Raw genomic sequence first — 17,721 nt, 5'->3', positions numbered from 1 at the left:
CCAAGAGAAAGACCTTGATGTTGTAATAGATTCATCGCTGTCAGCAGCCACACAGTGCAGGGAAGCAAGCACAAAGGCAAATGGAATGATTGGGTACATAGCCAAAAATGTAGAGTACAAATCCAAGGAGGTTATGATGAGGTTGTACAATGCACTGGTGAGACCACGCTTGGAATACTGTTTCCAAAGAGGAGCAACCAGACTAATCCCAGGACTTAAAGGGCTGACCTATGAAGAAAGGCTGGAATAACTGATTGTATTTAGCCTGGAATAAAGAAGAACATGCTTGAAGTGTTTAAAATCTTAAAAGAAGTTGACATAGTTAACTCAAACCATCACTTTAAGAGCAGTACAGAAACCAGGACTGTGGACACAGTTGTAAGTAGAGATAGAGTCAGAGAGTAGGAGACTCTTCTTCACACATGATGAGGGTATGGAATGGGATACCTGGTCATGTTGTTCAGGCAGAGGAGGGGGGGGGGCTTAAGCTTAGAAAAGCAATCATTCTAGAATGTGTTTAGCATTCAAAATGGATGCCAAAGGGGTTCAATTGAAATTCCAAATACATGCTAGGAAAACCAAAATATGCTAACTTAATGTTCAAAATAATGCATTTATAATACAGAAGGATCCATCAATCCCCATCAGTTTTCAGAAAAAGAATGCAAAAAGAATCTACACAAAATCCCTCAAAACAAGAAATACCAAAGAACTCACAAAGACAACACAAAAATAGATGAAATTGGAGAATATTCCTGAGGTGAAAAGCCTCACAGCTTCCCTACAGAGATACATTATAAGGTGCTGCACTGCTTATAAATATCCCCTATGAAAATCCTCATCACCCTTGCTGTTTAAGAGACACAATTTAATTCTTCCTAACACTGGAGGTCATACGCAAATAGGGAAGGAGTCAAGGCAACAGAAGCATGTGCAAAAATACTGCTGCAGCTTGGCATTGGAATATAGGAAAGAAATGACCTTTACCTGTCATGCAATCAACGACCAAAATGCCTTATAGCACTGCAGCAATAGACACATTCAGAACACAGCAACCTTAAGAAGCCAGGAGAATATCTCAGTCCTTCAGCAGCTACCCTTGTCTCTGTACTATTGATCCCGGTTGATCAGAGAGACATTGCAAAGGCACAGGAACCTGTACTTGTGCAGTAACAAGAGGAGCACACAGCCAGAGCTCACGCACTCGGCTCACATTGCTGAGTCTGGAGGTTATGATATATGATCTAGTGCCTGTTAATGTTCTGAACAGGAGCCATCTTTCCAGAGGGATAGTTTATTGACCCCTGTGCACGGCAACAATAAAGATAAGCCGGCATACCGACACTGCAGAGAGCTCAGAGACAGGACAAGCATGAACCCCGACTCCTCTGTTCTCAATGGAACCGTGGATATTGTGAACGAAGGGCATCTCAACGGGACCGCAGGGGACTCGAGTGGAACAGAAGAGGGTAAATCCTTTAACATGATGCCAGAGGTGGAGATGTGCCAGTCTGTTCTACCCTGCCACGCTAACCACAAGGGCGGGCTGAGCGCTGGGCAGCTCCTGAAGTGGATCGACATCATTGCGTGCCTGGCAGGTACGGTAAGCACGCGACGATGGGCCTTCTGTGTACACAGCTGCAGAGGCTAAGCCAGCTAAACAGCTAGCTCTATAATTAGCTGCTAATAGCTAAATAATGACTGGTGAAACAGACACACATAACATTCAAATGTATAAGTTAAAGTGCCTTTAAATCACTCAATACGTTTACCTTTAAATCATGTATGTTTGTGTTTTATTACACAATTAGTACCATGTACCCTTGCTTAATTATGATTCTTTCTGCTGATATAAATAAAATCTATTCACCTGCTAATTTAGGCCATAAGGAAGTAATCTGTGTATGTTTAACTAATGCTTTAATATTATATTCTAAAGTTTGTTTTCTCTGTCAGTTTGACTAATGTTAAAAGTCACTAGTTTCCTGTAGTTTCAAATGCCCAATGGAAGTGCACAGTCATTGCATATGGAGAGCAATGCATATGTTAAATATGAACAGTATATCATTTCAGTCTTATGTGAGCTACAGTGGAGAAGTTTCACTAGGTTTTTACAGTCAGGGACTTAAAAGGAAGACATAAAAGGTGAATGTAATGGAGTAGCTACTAAAAAGTGATAAATCAATTACAAGTGTGTTATTCAATAATAGATCAAATGTGCACTAATCAAATAAAAGTGTAAAATTATAATTAAAAAAAACATACAAGTGACAAATAAATACGTGAAAGATAACAGGGGCATTATTGACCCCCTTACAATAATCAGTTCATCAGTCCTATTGCCACATATCCATTTCCTCTCCCCTGTTCACACTGGTGAAATAAAGGATGTCATTGATTGATCCTAGTTGCCATTCTTGGTAGGGAGCCCACAGGGGGTGCTGCATTGGCATTTGTCATTCTCAGGGCCAAGGAGGGAAAACTGTCAGGGGTATCGCAAACACAGAACTGTACTAGTCAGGAACCAGGTCCAACTATGAACTGTGCCCTATAGGGATCAGTGGTTGGCTTCAGTCGCCAGGTGAAAAGAGGCAATTGGCTATACAGTAGGAGCTCAGGATGCCCACTGATGATACGTGGGTTACATCAGTGAGATGGCATTCAAATTGGGGGTAAATAACTAACTGGGCACTCTAAATTAAATTCACATTTTTAAAGACAGCATCAGCAGCTGTTTGTATTCACCTTGCTACTGTATGATACAGTACAGTACCTAACGCCAGCAGCCTGTCATGCAGGAGCGTGTTTTTCTGGTGCAGTCTCACCATGTCATGAACTGAGCTAACACTCCAATTACAGAGCACCACCCACTTCTCTTGTTCCTCTGCACCAGTCCCAGCAACAAGCTTCGTTCCCCACAAACAAGCATCTGGGAGTTCTTCTCAGGTTGTCATGAGCATGTCTTTCCACGTGTGACTGTGTAAATCATTCACACGTGTGCCCTTTGTCCTCAGAACTGTACTTTTTACCGTTATCTAAGGCATTTTGCTGCTCCATTTAAAGTGATACATAATTAGATAACACGACTGTTCTTAGAAACAGGCTTTTAGGAGAGAACAAAGTTTGCAAAGAGAGGGGATGTTGAAAGATAGTGGAATGGGTAGCTCTAAAAGATTAAAAAAGGCCAGTCATTCACATCCATAAAAAATTAAATATGGGTGTTTTTTTAACAAAAACATGGTGAAGGAAGGCATGAGGAAAGGGGGCCAGCACTGCTGATTGAATGATTTGCAAACACGATGAAAAGGTTATAAAGTGGAAGAAGTTTATTGAAGTTTCTGAAATATGGCAGAAGGGAAAAAAAAATTCTATCGTCCAGAAATCAAAGTCACATGACCACAGTACAGCAGCCAGGCTAGGTCACAGGTCGAAGGGTATCATTACATTTCACTCCAGTAAGATATATCTCTGATGTAGCTAGATATATTTAAGAGATAGATTGTGGACATAATATGTTTATTTGATCTCAACATGCATGTTATATTTATTTCTGAGATACAGATATGATTTATTATTCTATTCTGTTTTATTTCAGCGGAGAAGCATGCTGGGCTGCCCTGTGTTACCGCGTCAATAGACGATATCCAGTTTGAAGAGACTGTGAGGTACAATGTATTTCAGCACTAAAGCACAGCAGCTTCACAGTCTGCCGGGGAGGTTTGGTGATGGTATTCTGCTGCGTACTGTAACCTGGGGGTGAAGGGTTAACAGAGCCAAGGGGACTGGCTCAGCTGCACAGTACTACAGAGCCAGGGGACTGGCAGTAATGCTACCCTGGGCTGTGTTTGGGGCAGCTCAGGGCCGATTTGCATGTGCTATGAATGTGTCAGGTTCATTTGTGAAGCAGGGCTTTAGCCACACCCAGTATTAGGGCAGGTCTGCAAGCAGCAACCTAGGACTGGCAGCAGGGAGTGTGTTAGGGGATGATCGTTTTTGTTTGCACTTCAAAATCAGCATTTTGTTCAATCTCAACATTCTTGACCATTAAAAAAACATAAATATTTGAACCAATTCTATTGTATACTTAAACAACTTTTTAAAAAATGTATGTATGTATGTATTTTGTATCTATTTTTTGTCTCAGGTTTTTCCCAGTTAAACTGAATAAATATAAATATAAATATATATATATACATTGCTAAAAGTCTTAGACATGTTGAATTTTTCTACTCTGGTGCACTATGAGCATCAACAATTTTCTCAAAGCCTCCACTAGTGTTTTCTACTATTATAACAACCTTGACTTGCATAAAGAAGGAAAACATTGATTGAAATAGCTCGCATCACTCGATTTTCAAGGTGTGGTATCCGAAGCATAATCAACAAGTACAGAGAAACATCACCTGTAATTGAGAAACCCAGGACTGGAAGACCCAAAAATCTGTCTAACAAGGATGAGCAATACTTGAAGATAATATCCTTAAGGAATAGAAAGAAGACAAGCGTTGAATTGACAACAGGATTGGCAGAAGGCACAGGTGTCGTCGTCAATCCATCAACAGTCCAAAGCACCTTTGACAATTGTTCCATAGTCCAATTTCTGTGTTCTTGTGCATATTTTAGCCTTTTAGTCTTGTTCCCCTTTCTTAACAGAGAACGCAACACATCCTTTGAGTCCTGATTTCAAGAGTGACCTTCGTACTGTTGATTTGATGGACAACTACACCTGTGCCTTCTGCCAGTTCTGTTGTCAATTCAACACTTGTCTTCTTTCTATGATAATCACATGATGAAATTTCCTGCCTATTCCATTTTTCGGTACCAATCAATGATCAGGAGAAAGCGTCTTCTGACAATCTGAATTAGATAACTACGCATTTTACGAAGGCTAATTTCTTTGCTGATCTTGGCTGGAGTTTATTTTTTCAACAGTATAGGTTGAGACATGGATCAAGGTGTAATAAGATTAAATCATATTCCTTTTCCGCTCAAATGAAATGTTGTCACTTCTTTACTTACGAAATGAATACTATTTAATCTTTCTGAATATAAGCATAAACATTAGCCTGTGTAAAATGCACAGAGATTTCAGATTGTCAGGAGACTCTTTCTCATTTGATTGGTACTGAGTTAACTACATAGACAAGGCAGGAAATGTCATCATATAATTAACACGTGTTTAACAAGTTCCTTTCTGTTTAAGTGATACCTGTCGGCTTAAAACATGTTGAAAAGGACATTTGGAAATAAAACTATTGGGAGAAACTTAAAGGCATCGACCCCACCCCCAGCCCCCCAGTAATTCGAGCCCTGACAATTGCCTCTTTTGCTGAAGGAAAAAAAGTGCACTGCGTTGTAAGCATGGCATGGTGATGTGACATGACAGCGTTGATTTCCTCAATTGTCGCCTATAGCTACACACGAAGCATAGCCGCTTGCACGCAGATATACAAATGTCATGGATGAAGAGAATAATTCCAACACAATACAACGGTACATGTATGAACCGTTATTGTTAGACTACAGTAGTCTAGCCTCTTCAGGCAGCGAGAGTGATGATTCATACCAGGATAGCCACCAGTTCGTTTTAGCAACAGTCAGTGGATAAACCCACCTCCAATTCTCTGTGATTGGTTGCAAATATGAATGTTGACTGTTCAGTAATTCTCCAGATTTGCACAGCGCTGTACATCCGCCTTTTAATGCTACTGGCCATTCAACCTTCCCTTTAGTCACATCAAGTGTCATTGTACTGTAATAAGTTAGATATGGTAGCAACACAGCAGCCTGCATGAAAATACAATATTCTGTTACGATGAGCGTCCCAAGAAAGGTTCTGGGGACACTGGAACCAGTGTTCCAAAAGTGGGACTGTCTCGTCCAAAACAGGACATCTGGTCACTTTAAGTATAAAGCACCTCTATACAGCGCTGTCATCGGCCAGCTTACCCAACAACTTCTGACAAACTGGCTGATCTGTGATAGTGACAGAATATCTTCATTCATCAGCCATAAAGAATCTGCAGTTGGCACTGTGCTGCACTGCTATCAAAACCTTGGCAAGCCTGAGCAGGGTGGAGTTTCTGTAATGGCGGGGCAGCGGTATAAAAATGATCACTAGACCACCAGTATATTCTTCTCCCCCAAAACAGTGAGTTTGATAACAATCTCTGAGAAACTCATTGTTTCAGGGGAGAATAAATTACAGATGCACAGCCCTAGTATTCATTTTTATCCTTGCTTTTGCAGTTGGGCCTTGCATAGCCCCACTGGTAAAATATACTGACGTCTGCATTAAAAGTGCCAAATGTACTACGATGCAGAGATAGCAACAAATCATAAAAAAGACACATATCATGGCATAATAAACAGATACAACGTGTAATATAAAGCTTCCTTTAAGAACTCTATGCTAATACAAACAACAGTATAGCAGGTACAGTGAGGTATCAAATCTAAAAATAGTAGAGATAACCAAGGCTTTAAGTACATTTTATTAGCTCCATTATCACAGGCCCTGCCCATTTATCATCTGGTCCTTACCTTGTTTATTATACTCCTTTGAAAATACTACGCTATTCATTTGAACTTGCTGCATTGTATTTTTTTTTTTTTTACCAGCTTTATTGAGTTGTACAAACAATCACCTCCCATTAAAAGGGGAGGCCCGTGATCAGATTGCTCACACTAACAAGAACAGTTATTATCACTGTAAAATCCTTGCTTTGACACAGATCTCATTCCAACATGATCCTTAACTAAGGGATGCCACTTCCCTAATATTTAATCTCGTGCCCGTCCAATATCCCATTATGCCTGTTCTGTAAGTCCGTCTGAAAAGATTTAAGGCTGATTGTGTGGAAATGAGGTGGGGAGGATTTTCAGTGCTGCACATGCTTCTGTGCAGAATGTTTCAACAGTGTGCTTCAGTGCGATGGGCAATGCTTAGATATATATCAGAAACAATTTCCCTGGAAGAGTTAGTAAGCATGGTAAACACAGCAGCGGCTTTTCAACTATAGGGCTGTCTTTGAAAACCTGCATATTCCAAACTGATGTGTAAAATGCAAGCACGCTGGAGTAAAACGTTGTTTTTATCACTTTCTCATTCGTAGGGTTGGACAGATTATCAACATCAAAGCTAAAGTGAACAGAGCTTTCAATACGAGCATGGAGGTAAATCAAGAGTCCTGTACGAACAATCACTTTTTTCAGGGGTTTTAGCCAATGAAACCACGCATGTCGTGCACGTCCTTTCGAGTAGGTCTCACGTGCGCAGTTTTGAAAGAAGCACATTCTATGGCAAACGTGTTTCATTTTAAAAATGATATCTGGTACCACTCCAAGTTAAAGAAAGCTCTCAGTGTCCAGTCTTTGATTTCAGCTAACCTGTTATACTTGTACTTCCTTGAGGATTTCACATCAGCAAAGAAAATGTACAGTAACTAGTTAAGTACAGCACTAGACCCCCGTTGCCAAGGCTTTCTAAACTAGCACTGTGCTTATTACATGTTCATATACAACACCCTTGAAAAGAATGCTGGACGCTGATGTCTTTTACCTACTGTACTGTATTAAATGAACCTGTTAGATATGTCCTCTTGTGATTCTCATTGTAAATGTGATTCCTCTTACTGCTGTGTTTGTGTTCAGGTGGGAATACGAGTTGTGGTGCAAGACGTCCTTACCGGGGTTCTGAAGAGAGTCTGTGTGGCCTATTCCACATTCGTAGCCAAACCAGTTGGAACCCAAAAGGTACGACTTCTAGTTAAAGGCACCTAATTAATGATGGGGGGGAACAGCAAAGAGCAAACAGCGACAACAACCCGTTACCAAAGCAACAAAAGATTCAAGGAAGTATTTGTATTTATTCATTTATTTAACCAGGAGATTTAACCATTGAGACCAAGGCCTTGTTTACAAAGGGGTCCAAAACTGCCAGGGCATTATTTTAATGTTATATTTGGTTCTGTTGATGCTTTTGTTGGGGGTTCTGAGGCCAATTAGAACGTGTTTATCAAGAACTGTCATTCCTCACAGGGAGCAGCTCCTTCAGTCTTAAAGCCGAGATCCCCATTATAAACAGGACAGTGCTGTATTTCAAATGCTCCATTATCCTTTCCAAGCCTAATATTCACAAATCCGGTTGTTCACAAAGCCATGTTGACAGGTTTTACAGGTCATTCAATGATTAATAAATTATTAAGGCCTGAAAAGAGGTTACATTGGTTCAATTAAGTCATTTAAGGTACCCGTCTTTAATCTTGTAAAGAAAACAGTACTAAATTGATAAGCATCTTTCACTGGGATTTAAAGTGTAAGCTTGTGGTTTCGTCCACTTTTCAAGATCCGTTTGAAGCCAGTAGATTGTCTCACTACTGCAGAAGATCACCTGGAATACGCGCTGGCGTCAGAGAGGAGGAGGCTGAGACTATACAATGAAGATGCCTTTACCAAATTAATGCAAGACAGCCACCTGCTCAAAGGCGAGTGGTTTTATTATTTTTATTTAAGCCTACTACTTACATTTTTCAACACTGAAGATCATATGAAAAATCATATTGTAAATGGACTGCTTTTACTTCTCAGGGGAGATTCAATAAAATCTCTTGGCTATTTACTTGTTCTGTAACAGAATTAAATCAGAGATATGTACTGTATTATTAAATAGCACCAAAAAACATAAAACAATGCTATATTTTTTGATTGAATCTAATCCTCCACTATTAAGTTACTAAGCTGTGTTCTTTTAGAATGGTTGTGACAATACTTCCATCCATGTGTTCTGCAATTCCCTATATAGGAGGTGCTCTACTGTAGGAGGAAGTGCAATAGTAACAGACTTCCTGGAAGGCAAGACAAGCAAACTGAGACGTGGAAGTGCATCATTACACTTAGGATGTATGGATGCATTGTGTTAACTACAACCACTTCAAGAGACTGTGAACTCAAATAGCACAGCAGCTCTACAATAAACACAAATAGATCTAGGTGCAGTTGTGCTTTTCCTGAATCAAGGGGCTGTCAGTTTGAGGCAATAAAAACAACACAAGTCAGATACTGGTGGTTGATGTTGTAGTCTATACTTAAACATGTGAGCAGAGTAAGTTGGGTATTTCATTCTCAGAGGAAGAGAGAACTGCTATCTAGTTCTTGAGCTCATCTGCTTGCTTTCATAAGAGTCAGTAAATGCAGACAACAGCTTTCGTGTTTGTTAAACATGGTTTTCACCAGGCTAAAAATATGATTGTGCTCCTTACTCTTGACTACAGGGGCCTGAAATACTGTATTTGAAACCCCACCATAAATTGTGCATCAGCCCAGAATGAGCCGTGCAGGATAAATGACACATAAACAAAGGGATTTTCACAGAATGGCTGTTCCTTTCTTTTCTGTGTGTGCGCCCTGGTAGGAGTAGCTAATGGAAAAGAGAGCTCCCAGATATCAACAGAGAGAACTCGAGTGCAGAGCATTGAGCTCGTGCTGCCACCGCATGCCAATCACCATGGCAACACTTTTGGTGGGCAAATTATGGCCTGGATGGAGAACGCAGCCACTGTTGCAGCAAGGTATTTGTGTCATCCTGGTGGAGCTATTTATAAATGCAATTTGAGCTCAGGCTCTTTTTCCCCTATTTCACACAGACACAGTTGCAGTTAATAAGGCTGTGTTTTTATTAGTCAGTAATGTCAGAGTTGGAACAGAAGCTACTAGAAAGAGTTCATTACAATTAATAGTTGTTGAATATTTTGTGTAGCAGTTCAGTCCCCCAAATCTCAATACAAATGCTGCACATCGAAACCTGAATCACCGGTAGTGTAATGCTACATTTAAAAATGCTCACAATTAGAATGAATTGGGGATAGGGCCGTGTTTTAAAGGTTATACAAAAATGTTTAATTGTTTAAAACTTCGACACATTTGGAATGCTAGTAACCCTTGCGGTAACCCATAACAAAAAGCACCCCAATTTAGAAAGCACTCCAGCAAGAATATGAATGTGTATCCATTTGTACAACACTAATGTATATATTGAATAGCCTTACTCTGTTATAGTTGCGTGTTTCACATGAATATTTCTGAGAATGTTTGGTTTGATCCTTTTCGGTGTACTCTAACTGTTGCGTTGTTTCTTTCACAGTCGACTTTATGGTACTTACCCAACACTGAAGTCTGTTGACATGTTTAAATTCAGAGGACCCTCCAGCGTTGGAGACCGGCTGGTGTTCAAAGCCATAGTCAACAACACATTTCAGAAAAGGTACTGTACTGTTCAGCAGTGGTGCTCAATTCTGGCCCTCGAGATCCATTCAGTCCTTGTCTTTATTCCAAATAGGTCCTAAATTAATTCATTGTTCAATTAACTGTTTTAGGAGTTGGAGTAAAAACCTGGACTGGACCTCATCTCGAGGGACAGAATTGAGTACCACTGGTCTACAGACGTCTCCCAGCTACAATCGGCACAGACAGCAATGTATACTAGAACACAGATGGCTAGCTTCTCAAAGCCATTTACTCCAAATTGTCATTAGCACCATTTGCATTTCAAAAACGACAGAGGGACAGATGCCTTCGTATATACCCCAGATTCTGATGCTCTCAGCAGCTTGTGCTAAAATATGTCCAGACCTGGCTTCATCACAATTGAATAAGCACTGCTCAAGATATATATGAAAAATGTAGTGTGACATATGAACAGAGAGACAGACGGACAAACAGAATTATTTATTATTATTATTTATTTCTTAGCAGACGCCCTTATCCAGGGTGACTTACAATTGTTACAACATATCACATATCACAGAATGCCCCCTACACACCCCCAGACTGAATAACCTTTGCTAAAGGATTTTCCTTTTCAAGTTTAATCATAATTGCTTCAGGGTTTCTTTCGATATATGTAGAAATGTAAGCGTGACATACATAGAGACAGTCGTACAGCCTCCATATACCCCGTGATCAGCTGAGCTGAATCCATCGTGTCACATGCCTGTCCTGTCGCTATGCAGTGATATTTATTAATCTGCTGTTTCATCCACCCAGCAGTTTGGAGGTGGGAGTACGTGTTGAAGCCTATGACTGTGAGGAGTGGACTCAAGGGAAGGCCCGGCACATAAACAGTGCTTTTTTAATTTATAATGCCTCCAGTGACAAGGCCCACACGCAGACATTCCCCAGTGTTAAATACACATCAAAGGTAAGCTGGGTTTGGATTTCTTAACCCCGATACTTTGATGTTTTTCTGTCTTTCTCCACGGAAGCACTAATTGGAACACATAGAAAGGGGGAAACGCAGAAGGTTATTCAGTGATTAAGCTTTCCAACAAATATAGATACGGCCATTCTGGAACAACTGTCTGTTGAATGTCCACCACGTTGTTATATGACCTCCCCTTTCTATTAACTTGGGTCTAACCACTCTGTTTCTTTCAGAATATGTATATGGTCCCTTATGACCCTTGCTGCAGTATATTATGGTAGAAGTATCAGTATATCAAAGTGTAGTAAAGCAGAGGAAATGGAAGAGAAAGGGGAGCCAGCCTAACCAGTATAATCATAACGGTGTTGTTTTCTTTTATCGTGAAGGATGGACAGAGACGATACCTGGCAGCGATTGTCCGAAAGCGGATTCGACTGGCCAGGTATTGCATTATTAATCTTAAGAGCGTGAACTAAACTTTTTCTTGGCAAATCAAATTAAAGGTAAATTGGTATGTCTTCCTATTCTGTTTCAGAAAGCATATCCTCTCTTCCAAAGAGGAAGGGCCACTCTCTGTTCCCTGGGACAAGAGTAACCAGGTAAAGCTTCGTCTTTTCCTAAGGTAGCGCTACCTGGATGTGAGGTTCAATAAACCTTTACACAAGGTGAAGCTCTGAAAGGTTTTCAGAGGGTCGGGAGATGATGGCGTTGCTGCCAACCCCTTACAGGACAGAGCCTAATTCACCAGGCTGTCCCTCTCTTCAAAGTGTGCTGTCCTGTGATGCTTTGTTGTCACCCTAGCACATAAAACATACCTCTTGTTTTCTGACTTCCTGTGACCACCCCTCCCTAGAACAGCAAACACACTGATAACAGGAAATAACCTAATGTATACGGCAAGTAATCTCTTGAGCGGAACAAGCTGTCTTCAATGCTGTATTTATTAAAGTGGTTTGGAGCTTCTGCTTGAAAAAACAGCAATGGAATCCAAACACATTGCATTGAATACTAGACTTTAACATATACCGGAGCTGCATTAAACTAATTGCATCATGTTTAATTGATTACCCTGACATTGACTTTCTCTGTTTTGTGCCCATGCCAGGTGTATCTGAGCTACAACAATGTAGCTGCCCTCACAGTTTTGGCAGGCAAGCATGGATGGGAAGTAAACAGCTCCCAGCCGAAGGTAAGAGGTCAGATTGGTGCCTGGAGTGTGCTGGGCTGGTCCAGCCTGTGGAATGTATCGTGCTGCTCTATGCCACGATCAGTGCTAATGACAGAAACATGTGTGAAACCACTTATAAGAGTCCCTCACAGGAAAAGCATAACAAAGTGTAATAAAGCACAGTGAAGGCAAGGCGAAGCATAGGGAAGCATTGTAAAGCACAGAGAGGTATAGGAAAACATAGGGAAGCATTGAAAAGCACAGAGAGGTATGGTAAAGCATAGAGAAGCATTGTAAAGCACAGAGAGGTATGGTAAAGCATAGGGAAGCATTGTAAAGCACAGTGAGGTATGGTAAAGCATAGGGAAGCATTGAAAAGCACAGAGAGGTATGGTAAAGCATAGAGAAGCATTGTAAAGCACAGAGAGGTACGGTAAAGCATAGGGAAGCATTGTAAAGCACAGTGAGGTATGGTAAAGCATAGGGAAGCATTGTAAAGCACAGTGAGGTATGGTAAAGCATAGGGAAGCGTTGTAAAGCACAGTGAGGTATGGTAAAGCATAGGGAAGCATTGTAAAGCACAGTGAGGTATGGTAAAGCACAGGGAAGCATTGTAAAGCACAGTGAGGTATAGTAAAGCAAATTTAAAAAAAACACATGACAAACCGGGGTAAACTATGATAAATGCATAGTGGGTAAAGCAAGTACAAAATGACTGTGTACAACAAAACAAAAAAAATCAGCTTTTATAAGGGGCTTCTAATATACACAGTACACATACTGCACTGCACTTGTTTTTCAGACAGCTGGATGTGTATTAAAAAATACAAATGGCACTTTAGTTGTGATGAAGGATTGAACTTTTCAAGTGTTTATTTCTGAGGAGCTGCTCACATTTGAGTGGAATGCACAGTATCTATTTTGAGACAGCTCAGGTTCTTCAGTGAAACATCGTGGAACTTGTTAAGTGACGTCATTTTACATGTACTGCTGGTTTTGTCTTAGTTAAAACAATGCAATACAATCAATAAATGAATGAATTCAATAGTGAATTAAATGAATGAATGAAGACTGTGGTGCATGATGCTACAATGCTGATAGAACGAAATGTGTTAGTCGCTCAAATGTTATCAACACAATTGTCTAAAAATAACCTCACTCGCTTATAGCAAATCAGAAAGACCTGCAGTGAGCTATCTAACCCTTTAAGGCCCCAGTGGTCCTTATTTGAGATTTGCACCTATGAGGCAGGTCGTAAATGTGATTCAACATCCAGCTAACTAAATTAAAGTGATCACCGTAAGTGATAGAAACCGGAACGTCATCGTCTGGTATTATCTGGTTTCAAGACCTTTCACTGAAGAACCTGACTCGTCACATAACTCATGTATTTTGCTATTTTAGGCACAAAAACAAACAGTAATATGTTTATGCCCTGTTTATGCATATTTTATTTTGAAATATTTGTTAATTCAAAGGCATTACTTATCCCACTTGATACATTCAGTATATTATGAACTTGCTTGTATCAGCTAGGTGGCAGCACTGCTTTATAGTTATGTTTACATCAACATTCAAATGAATGTTCAAATCCAATATTCTAATCTATGGAGTCTGGCTCTACTTCTTTGCAAACCTATACAGTAGGAGCCTAATATTCTGCTATCACACTGCAAATGCTCTTTGCATGGTGCATTAGTGACCCCTGGTGGTCAGAAGGATATAATGGCTTGGAAGTGTTCACCTCTTGCCTCCGGCAGCAGGTTACAGGTTACAGCTATATCTTTGAGGAATTACTCAGAATTAGGGCCGTATTTTAAAAGCGTTTCTTCCAGTCAACAACACAAAAATAATGTTACTGTTACCAAATGAGAAACAAACAGATTGAGAGTGCTAAAGAAAACATTGATTACATTGCTTAGTTGTTTGGCTCTGGTTTTGTAAAATGAAAATCTATTTGGATTAATTTAATAAAGCTTCATAGACATGTAACTGCCCAAGTTGTTAGTTCACGTCCCTGCACTTGAAGAGCTGTCAGGAGCTGTACGCATGTCTCAATGTGAACAGGTTTCTGTTTTGTTTGCAGATTCGTGTTTACATGAATGAAGAGCTGGACACGTTGTCAGTGCAGGTGGAGATGCACGTGAGGGTGTCGTCCCTTCAGGCTTTCTTTCTGCTTTCGGACCTCAGTCTCAGACCCTCCTGGGACAGACACTACTCGTGAGTGCAGAGATAGAAGACGTTTCCGCCTGTTTGACTGTGCATCTCTATTGACTCTCTCTATAGGATTTAAACACCCTCACAGCACAGTACTATGATATGGGGCTTGAGTGATTGAGCGCAATGGATATGTAAAAACTTTGGGTCATCAGCCCTTTAACTGATCCTAAAGTAACATTAGGAAGTCCAAGATTATTGCTAACAGAGCACGTGGTGTAATCTAGCTGTACGTGTAATAGGCTGTACTTTATTTTCCATGCTTCTCCAATCTCTGAGCAGCATTTCCAATGATTCGTGTTCCCTGGGAAATAGAAGGTCTTTATTATAGAGACTCCCTTAGCAGACTGGCTTGCCCCTCCTGTTTTGTGCTTTGGCTGAATCTTTAGACTGCAGATTTCAAACCCCAGGTCCCCCACTGAAATAATCAGCATGAGTTTTGCTTGCAGGAGCTGTGAAGAAGTGCAGGTGGTAAACGAGGATGATAAACTCTATCACATTACATGTCCGGCAGTCAACAAAGACAAGCCCAGAGACTTTGTGGTGCTGATGTCCAGAAGACAGCCGTGCAAAGAGGGGTTCGTATTTAACAGTTACCTTCCCCGCTAACTAGCAGTGCAGCGTTACATGAGTGCAAAGAACCCATCGACAAACACCTTAATCATCCACTGTGATGGCAGAATATTCCACCTGATTTCTATTTTCCAAAACAAAATGATGCAATCATGAAATCAAAAAGACAAGAGATCTATCATGTTGAGCTTGTCTTCATTTTTAACTGGCATCTACCCCTGCTAAGGTGGATTGGTTGCCTAGCGAATAAGGCAAAATGGTTCTAAAAGTCCCAAGGTGCACTTGTATGGCGACATAGTTACACAGGTTGGAACACACGTTTGAAAATGGGATTGCTCCCTGTATGCTTGCCATGTTATAAAACATTAGAATTTCTAAAGTGCTATGCTTTTTTTTTTTAGAAATTACCACTGGTGTGCAACTGAAATTATGACCCCCAAAATCAGTAACTCGCAGGTGACTGGAATTACAGCTGCACACCCCTAGTGAATTCATTTTTCAAACCACATCACATCAAAAATTCAGAATCAGAAACAATAGGGAATGACAGAGAACACCCACAGCAGGATATTAAACAGGAAAGAAATTTTAAAAAAATGTAGATGATATACCCATAAATACGACTACGTTACATCAGTGTTTCCTTTCTCAACACAGCCTGACCTTCATTATGTTAAAACTCTCTTGAGAATGTCTTTATAAAACATTTCTGCCTCTCTCTTTTTTGTGAAGGGATTCCTATATCGTAGCACTGAGGTCTGTGACTGTGGCTTCTGTGCCTCCCGATCCAGATTACACGAGAAGTGAAGTCCTGTGCGCAGGGTTCTTGATTAGCGATGCCAGCAGCGCCACCTGTAAGGTAAGCTTCTCTATTTCAGGTAATAAACTGGCCTGGTTTTTGTAGTTTCTTCTTTGTGCAATCCAGCATCACTGGAAATGGGCATCGTGTTTGGTAATACATGCCACGTTTCCATTTGCCACTGGAACTGACATGAAAGCGATTTGAAATCCAGCTCATTTCCACCAGATCCGGATCGGTTTCAGATTGGATTGCAGATTCCCAGTTTGATATTTGAAAGAGATGCAAGTTTTGCAGACTGGTTTCGTGGTGCAGATGTAAATGTGGCTTATTACTTGAATATATTTTAGAGTTTTAGTTAAGAATTAACACACACTAATATGCACACACACACTCTATTAGAGGGCATGATTTATTAAGCAGGACCAGTAATTTGCAATAGTCCCATCTGAGCCCAAGCTAACTGTGTTTCGATTATACATGTAAGGTCTGCCCCCTGCCAGCACGTGTTCACTAACTGTGCAGCTCTGCTAACTGGCTCCCAGTCCTTGTCCTAGGAGGAAACACTTGCCGCTTTACCCTCTTTCTTATCATTCATTTCTGTCCCATTTTAATTGTTCTGTGCAGGCTCATTGGGATAAGCCAGTCTGAACTGGCTTCACAGTCCAGGGACTTACCAAGAGCACCTAGTATCACTCCCGGTTTGAAAATCTTTACAAGGCATCATTTCTATAAGGGTTTGCTCATGAGGGTTTCATTGGGAAGGGAAGATTGTTTTGGTTGTAGAGTTTGTGTTGTAATTTAGCTGCTGCTCTTCTTGAAAGCAGTGCCATGAGTATTTACTGTGATAAAGTGGATTTGTGTTTTGACACCATAGAACTCAAATGTTTTCTTACTAACAGGTATCTTACTACAATCAAGTGACATCTGGAGTCTTGCCATACATCGCTGGAAACCTGGCTGGATGGTCAAAATCCATGGAAGAAACCGCATCGTCATGTATTGAGTTTTTGGAAAATGTTACGGATCAAAAGATTTGTGCATTTTGATTACAGATTTTTGTGAAAATACTCAGCACAAATTGTCCCCTACCGTAGATCAAACTTGAAGTGTGTTTTTGTACCATATATTACGTATGTCTGTGGTAATGTTTTCTTCAGTGTATAAGCAGTTCTTATAATTCCCACCTGTGCAAGAACATGTATATATATGTATATAAACCCCCCTCCTGCTCCCTGCTGTCAGGAAACATCAAGGGCAGTTCCATCTGAGATGTTTTGGAATGAAGCCCAAATAACAACTTATTTTAATTACCAGTCATGTTTTTAATACTTAATTAGCTGTTTATAAGTAGCTTAGTAACAAGTTATAAATTCTGTTCAGATTGCTTGTTAATAGTCAGGTAATACTGTATACAGTTACTTGATTTTCTGACGAAGTGCGGTGAGAATGTACAGTAATAATTAAGATGCTGGTACGTTAGTTGTTAACAGCCTGAAATGAACACCTTTTTCATTTATCTTGCACACGTATGCCAACCAGGAAGGAAATGCTGAACGACCTGCTTCGCAAACAACTCATTATCATCATTCTCAACTGACCGACCTGGCCCAATGCAAGCAAATGAAAACTGACAACACTTTACTCTTATCAAATGGCAAGCAAGCATTATTCCAGTTTTATATTTTTACGTTGAGCACAATATTCAGACCAACTTGATATTTGGACCCCTCTATCAGTCTCTGGGACTATTCGGACCATTTA

At 40.4% G+C, this 17,721-nt stretch overlaps 1 protein-coding gene across 3 annotated transcripts; it reads left to right on the top strand.

Moving 5' to 3' along the window:
• Positions 1-667: 667 nt before the first annotated feature.
• On the top strand, positions 668-17,159 carry LOC131738578 (acetyl-coenzyme A thioesterase-like). 3 transcript variants are annotated; one of them, XM_059032653.1, is made up of 15 exons: positions 668-1,598; positions 3,596-3,665; positions 7,116-7,176; positions 7,654-7,755; positions 8,348-8,486; positions 9,419-9,569; positions 10,142-10,261; positions 11,044-11,197; positions 11,587-11,642; positions 11,736-11,799; positions 12,306-12,389; positions 14,455-14,588; positions 15,035-15,163; positions 15,891-16,017; positions 16,860-17,159. In XM_059032653.1, the coding sequence occupies exons 1-15, from the start codon at positions 1,373-1,375 to the stop codon at positions 17,004-17,006; spliced, it is 1,764 nt and encodes a 587-aa protein (XP_058888636.1). In that variant the 5' UTR covers positions 668-1,372; the 3' UTR covers positions 17,007-17,159. The 3 variants fall into 3 exon arrangements, with proteins under 3 accessions (XP_058888636.1, XP_058888631.1, XP_058888634.1); XM_059032648.1 differs by having other exon boundaries at positions 670-1,598; positions 9,413-9,569; XM_059032651.1 differs by having other exon boundaries at positions 680-1,598; positions 9,413-9,569; positions 11,047-11,197.
• The last annotated feature ends 562 nt before the right edge of the window (positions 17,160-17,721 follow it).

This window comes from Acipenser ruthenus, chromosome 1 (assembly GCF_902713425.1).
Source record: "Acipenser ruthenus chromosome 1, fAciRut3.2 maternal haplotype, whole genome shotgun sequence".
Taxonomy (NCBI): Eukaryota; Metazoa; Chordata; class Actinopteri; order Acipenseriformes; family Acipenseridae; genus Acipenser; species Acipenser ruthenus.
The sequence above is the reverse complement of the archived record's forward strand: the minus strand, read 5'-3'. Positions and strand labels throughout refer to the sequence as shown.